Here is a 6,869-nt window from a genome sequence, read left to right on the forward strand (position 1 = left end):
AGTATGTGCAGCCAGGCCTTGGTCCTTCTGCTTCACTAAAACCAACCAAGACCTTTCTCAGCACAGTGCCTTTGCCTGTCTGTAATCATGGCCTCCAATTAGCTGCTCTAACAAGTCCCTGAGGAGGCTGTCTTAGTAATAGCCATCAGAGGGGCCCATTAATACTCCAAGTCACTTCAACTTTTCCTTCTGGCTTTACTTTCTCAAGCAATTGCATCATTCTCCTCTCAATACCTGAGCTTCATATACTCAGCACCAGAATACACCACGGAACTCATTAAAATGAAGAAACTCCTAACATTTCTTCCATAATTTTCTTCAAGACATCAAGAATTTTTCAGCTAATTTGGGAGCTTTCATGTTGTAGTTAGGGAAGAAGATATCAAAAAGCACTAATAAAATATTTTCTCATTTTAAAGGGTGAATTTTGTTGCATTTCAGTTTGGAGCATCATTCTCTAAGTGATATTGATCCTGGGTGTCTCCTTTGGAGATTTGCATAGAGAGGAAAAGCAGACACTTGAGGTCTGACACTGCATGGACAACCTTGCTCCTCACCACCCCAGTCCTGCCATTTCTCTTACTGGCCACCAGGTAATTGCTTCTCATTTCCTTACAACAGACTTCACTCAAGGCTGCAGCTGGATGTTACAGCCCCTTTGCACCAACTTCTACCTGCTTTACTACGAGACCTGGCAGCACACAGATGCAGAAGTTTTTTTCCTATTTCCAACCAGAGAACAGGAAAACATGCAGCAATTAAAACAAAAACAAAACAAAACAAAACAAACAAACAAACAACAACAAAAAACAAGCTCTTCATCTTGTATGCCTCCTGTGAGGTTTACCTTCCCAATAGGATGATCGATAGGATGTTGTAAAAGATGAGGTTCCTGCTAAGGAAACAATTAGACGGACTACTGACAGATAGGCAAGCTGGGCTGCTTCTAACTCAAAGCTCAAAGCAGCAACTGGGTCAGTGAGATTGGTCTGAATGATCAAAGAATAAGGGGAGGGCAAACCAGGAGAACCATGGGAAGTGCATAGGTCCAGACAAGCAGCTGGAAAGGGGACATCCACCATGGACTGTTTCATCAACACAGATGCAAGTACCTGGCTGATGAGGGAGCACATCATGATAGATAAAGCGATGACAATGCAAGTACAGGTGAACACCAGTATTTATTTTCCTGTGATGAATTTACATCCTGACAATTTACATTTCTTCATGGTAGAAACTACACTGTGTGACATTTTATAGAAGGGATTGAATCTTCTGAAGTGATGAGTAGCTGCTCTATTAGTTAAGTACCAAAGAAATTACTGGGTATTGAGGCAGAGCTTTGCTGTCTGACCATAAGCAATCAGGAAAAAGCACGAGAGACCCCATTGTATTTGAGATAATTCCCTGGATTTGCAGTTGTCAGAAAGGACCTGCAGGTGACCAGAGCCCTTTGGGGGATTCAGGTGGAGGTAGGAGTTCCCAGGGAAACTCCACTGCCAGCAGTGCTCTTTATCCATGCAATTATAGTCCAGCCCAGAACACAAACCCCTTCAAGGACACACCCCTTCTTCAGTGAATTCCTGAGACAGACCCAAAGTTGAAATGGCCATTGGGAACCCAAGATACTCTCCTTTGTTTCTACTAGACAGCTGAACATCCATTTACCATCCTGGGTCATCTGCGGCAAATTCAGTCTGCAAGACTCCAGAACAGGACACTTCAAATGGCTGAAACAGAACCCATCAGCTTGCCCCACTTTGGGAAATCATCCCCTTCCAACTATGGGCATGAAAATGAAAAATGTAAAATGACTCGTCAGGTCAATGCACGGAGTAAAGAAAAGTCATATATATTGTGCTGTAGTGGTAGAAGGCAAAAAGCACTGCATTGTGCCTCAGACTAATCAAGGAGACATAATTTAGTTCAGTCACAAGATAAAGAAAAACACTCTAAGTGGAGTGAACAATGTTGATTTGTGGCCTAAAATGAAAAAGGATGTTGATCACTGGCGAAGGAACTGTCCCTTTGTGCCATCACCAATGCAAATTACACAAGAACTACATCACACAAAGTAACCTGTCCCACCCTGGCTCTGTCACACTATGAGGCTGGGGAGAGGAAAGTGACAGCCAAGAGATGCATTTGGGTGTGAAAGGTGGGGCCCAGCAGAGACAAGGAGTCAAGGCAGTGGGTAGGGGAGTCCAGGAGAAGCAGCCCAAGGGGTGGTGCTGCTTGTGAGGACACGCTTGTGCCAGCAGCCTGAGTGGGCTGCAGCTGTGCACAGGTGAGGGGAGGCCAGGAAGCACATGCCAAGAGCACTCCTGCCAGCAGGGACAAGGCTGGGGTCAAGGGCAAAGGGAGAGGCAGGCCCAGGGCAGGGGGTTGCAAGGGCACTGCTGATCTCCCTTCCCCTGCAGAAGCCACACTAGCCCTCAGCAGATGTGCTGGCTGGCACGCACAGGGAGGTCCTGGTGTGCATCAGAGAGCAGCAAGAAGTGCGCTGGAGAGGGCCAGGACGAGGTGGGTGGCAGAGCCCTATGCAGGAGCTGTCTGGGGGTCCCCTCTGCTGCAGCCACTGCACAGAGCATGGCAGGAGGAGGGCAAACAGGGCTTGTGGCCATGGGGCAGAGCCTAGCCCTGGACTCTCCATGACCACCTTGCAAGTCCTGGTGATGCACGGAAAAGACTCCACAACCATAGGGTTGTAAAGTAGGTATACTTTATTGTGGTGCACCGGGTGCACTGGGAATAGGTTCCCTCAAAAAGGTGCGCACCTGCCTGGTCGTCTCTCACAACTTTATACATGTACATGAATACTGTAACATATTACATGAGCTCTAATACATATTCATTAATTTCCCCCAAAAGGTGGACCTCTTCCAAGTACTCATTTCCATACTTCCCGCCCTTAGCTCCTTCCGGTTGCGCCTGCGCAGTGTAGCCCAGTAGTCGTGGGCAGGGGTCTTTCAGGATGAAAGCAACGAGGAAGAGGAGGTTAAACTTTTTACCTTTCTGGACTTTGACCTGCTGTTGGACAGTATTTAAAAGTTTTTTGTTTATCTTTGTCTTGTTTCCTGGCAACAAGTTGTTTATCCTTCCCTAATGAGTTGTTCGTCCTTCTCTCATCTATTGGCCTTGAGCGATATCTTCGTTTTTACATCTGCTTCTCATAAGGTTCTCATCTACATCCCTATAATTACGATGTTTTTAGGTTCTCATTCATATCCCCGATAATTAGGATACTTTACCATATATGTGGCTAAATACTAATTCGGATAAGTTTTCGTATCTTCCCCATCTCACTGACAGGCAGCAGTGAGGGAATGAATGCTCTGCGCCCCATTCCTGCTCTGCCCAGACCAGCAAGGGCCCAGAGCGGCCTCCTCTCCCCTGCCCCTGCAGCTCTAGGCTCCCTTTGTGCAACCCTGGCTCTGCAGCACCAAGCCCTGCTGGAAGCCCTCCCCTGCATGTTCCCACCACTCCGTGACACTGCTGTTGCCCTCCGCCGGGCACTGCCCAGCCCAGCCCAGCCCCTGCCCACCTCTTCCCACCTCCCTGACCTCTCCCCAGCCCTGCCCAGCAGCCCAGGCTAAGCTGGCCCCAGGGCAGTGCCCACTGCAGGCTGATGCAGGGCTCTGAGCATGACCACCACAGCCCCAGCCCCTCGCAAGGCACTGTAGCTGCTGGGACAAAGGTGGCTCTGGCTCCCCGTCAGCCCCTGGGCTGGGGCCAGCCATGGCTCAGGAGATGGAGGTCTGTGAAGCTGCAGGACCCTTGCTCTCTTGCGTGGGAGATCCCCAGCACAGAGTGCCTGTGACCTGCAGGGCCAGTCCTGCTCTCCAGGCCCACACAAGAGACCTGGCTCAGGCACAGAGCAGCGTGCCCTGAGCAGTTGCCTGCACGAAGACCTTTCTCCTTTCTCCTTTCTCCTTTCTCCTTTCTCCTTTCTCCTTTCTCCTTTCTCCTTTCTCCTTTCTCCTTTCTCCTTTCTCCTTTCTCCTTTCTCCTTTCTCCTTTCTCCTTTACCCATGTGTGCAGGCCGAAAAATGCTTCCCTACGCTTCCCCAGGACCATCCCAGTTCCCAGGGAGCCTTGCCCAGGGCAGTGTGTCCATGCTGCCTGGCTGGCCATTGCTCCTTCTCTGCCCATACTCCCTGCAGGGCCCCGAGCTGGCAGTGCTGCTGTGCAGAGACAGGGACTGTGGTGGAGGAGTCCCCGCTGCCCGTGCTGCTCAGGGTGGGCAGCAGACCCAACTCTGTGGAGATCTCTGCTGCTGAGCTCCTTTCCATCTGCCCTGATGGCTCAGCAGCACAGGGCAGTGTTTGGCAAGGCCATGGAGTGTCTCTAAGGGCACTAAGGGCTGGCGAGTGCTGCACCAGACCTAGCCCATGAAGCCTCAGAGATGTTGGGTATCGATTACTCTGCAGTCTTATGGCCCCTCTGCTGGTGGTTCGTCAATATCTCTCCTGGCATTGCAGAGCCCTCTTCATCAATATCAGATCCTCCTTATCTTATTCCTCAGATTCACCTTTTCCTTTACAGGACTCTTCTTTGGAAGCTCACTCATTTTATGAGCTTCTATTAACTCATATTCACCCACTCCTCACTGTATGTTACCTGTGGCAAGCTCCAGACCTCTCCTGGCAGCTCTAGTGTACTCTCCCAGCAGGCATCACCAATCAGCAAAGGGCACAGTCCCATGCAGACAAGTCCAAGACCAGCTGTTGTCTGCTTTGGTAAGTGCTGTCATAAAGGACACTCTTGGTCCAGCCCTATATCCCTCACAGACCACCCTGTGACTTTAGAATGGTGTGTTTCACTCTGTGAAGAACCTCAGAAAACAGAAGAGCAGGGAGCAACCCCTTGGCTCTATTCCTGGCAGCAGCTTTGGAAGAGGGGTCCAGGCTTCTGCATTTGCACCGAGCAGCCCTTTTTGTTTCTGTGGTTCTATCAGGGAGGCCAGCTGTGATTCAGGGCTGCACATTGCCTTCTGCTGCCTGCAGCCACAGGGATGCCACTGCAGAGACCACAGGACTGTCACCAAGGTACACGAGAACTTAGGGATAATATAAAAAACTAGAACACAAGAGAACAATGTGGAAACCAGAAGAGAGCAGCAGCAAAAAGGCCACATCCTGCTGCTGGCCATAGCCATGGTTCCAGGGAAGCAGCAGCCTGGACCCAAAGGCAGCAGAGAGGCAGAGCCCAGAGGGCAGTGAGGTGTAGCCCCGAGGGCCACTGGGGCTGCTCCTCCGAGTGGCATCTGGGCTCTTGACTCTGAGCCCCTCCTGCGTGCTGGGGCTGCTCCCCCAGCTCTAGAGGAGATGGGAAGAGATGGCACTGGAGATCAATGAATTTATGATGACTTCCTTATCCGGTTTATCTACACATGAAGCCTGGTTCTATTGGTAAATTGTTAACAAGTAGGAGGCCAGAAATAATATTTACATAAGAAAAAATATAGGAAATAATAATGCAGACAAATATTGAGAAAAAAAATAATGTGAGATTTTCTGAGAAAAAAAAAACTAGGATTTCTGCTTTTAGGCATATTATTATGGGTGAATACGCCGAAGAATTGCATATTCTACCAGTGTTCTTACTGCATCCCTTAGTTCCTGGTTCCTCATGCTGTAGATGAGGGGGTTCACAGCTGGAGGTACCACTGAGTACAGAAAAGACACCACCAGGTCCAGGGATGGGGAGGAGATAGAGGGTGGCTTCAGGTAGGAACACATGCCAGTGCTGACCATCAGGGAGACCACAGCAAGGTGAGGGAGGCACGTGGAAAAGGCTTTGTGACGTCCCTGCTCAGAGGGCATCCTCAGTACGGCCCTGAGGATCTGAATATAGGAAATAACAATGAAAACAGAACAACCAAATAATACAGAAATACTAAATACAACTACTCCAAATTCCCTGAGGTAGGCACCTGAGCAGGAGAGCTTGAGGATCTGGGGGATTTCACAGAAGAACTGGTCCACAGCATTGCCTTGGCAAAGGGGCAGGGAAAATGTGTTGGCTGTGTGCAGGACAGCATTGAGAAAGCCACTGCCCCAAGCAGCTGCTGCCATCTGGGCACAAGCTCTGCTGCCTAGGAGGCTCCCATAGTGCAGGGGCTTGCAGATGGCAACGTAGCGGTCATAGGCCATGACGGTGAGGAGGAAATACTCTGCTACCACCAAGAATACTAAAAAGAGGATTTGTGCAGCACATCCTTCATAGGAGATGGCCCTAGTGTCCCAGAGGGCATTGGCCATGGCTTTGGGCAGAGTGGTGGAGATGCATCCCAGGTCAAGGAGGGCGAGGTTGAGGAGGAAGAAGTACATGGGGGTGTGGAGGCGGTGGTCACAGGCTACGGCGGTGAGGATGAGGCCGTTGCCCAGGAGGGCAGCCAGGTAGATGCCCAGGAAGAGCGCGAAGTGCAGGAGCTGCAGCTCCTGCGTGTCTGCAAATGCCAGCAGGAGGAACTCACTCACAGAGCTGCTGTTGGGCATTTATTGACATTGGTCATAGTTTTCTTTTGAATAGGAAAAGACAGAAAATTGTTAGAACAGACTTCCCTCAGGAAAACCTATTGCAAGTTTAGAGCACCCCCAGCCCAAGCCTTTCTCTGTTCGAGAACCTTTCACTAGCATTCTTGCTTGAGCTCCAGCTGGTGCTGGCTGAGAGCACCACTGGAAGGTGGGGCTAATTTGGGCTGCAAAGTAGTCCTTATGCAGCAAGAGGGAAGGAGGAACATGGGTGAAACTAAAATTCAGTCCACAGGTCTGAATTTTCCACTGCTCTGAGTTTTTTTTTTTTTTTGCAAATAAATCATCTGAATGGAGAGTACAGTTGCTGACATTTTCTTTGCTTGATTTTAA

The 6,869-nt window shown here is 49.8% G+C and overlaps 1 protein-coding gene across 1 annotated transcript; it reads right to left on the reverse strand.

The window, feature by feature from the left end:
• Window positions 1-5,558: 5,558 nt before the first annotated feature.
• Window positions 5,559-6,500, reverse strand: LOC140000863 (olfactory receptor 14C36-like). Its single transcript, XM_072031831.1, has one exon. The coding sequence runs from the start codon at window positions 6,498-6,500 to the stop codon at window positions 5,559-5,561; it is 942 nt and encodes a 313-aa protein (XP_071887932.1).
• Between the last annotated feature and the right edge of the window lie 369 nt (window positions 6,501-6,869).

This window comes from Anas platyrhynchos, chromosome 34 (assembly GCF_047663525.1).
Source record: "Anas platyrhynchos isolate ZD024472 breed Pekin duck chromosome 34, IASCAAS_PekinDuck_T2T, whole genome shotgun sequence".
In the NCBI taxonomy this organism is placed as follows: Eukaryota; Metazoa; Chordata; class Aves; order Anseriformes; family Anatidae; genus Anas; species Anas platyrhynchos.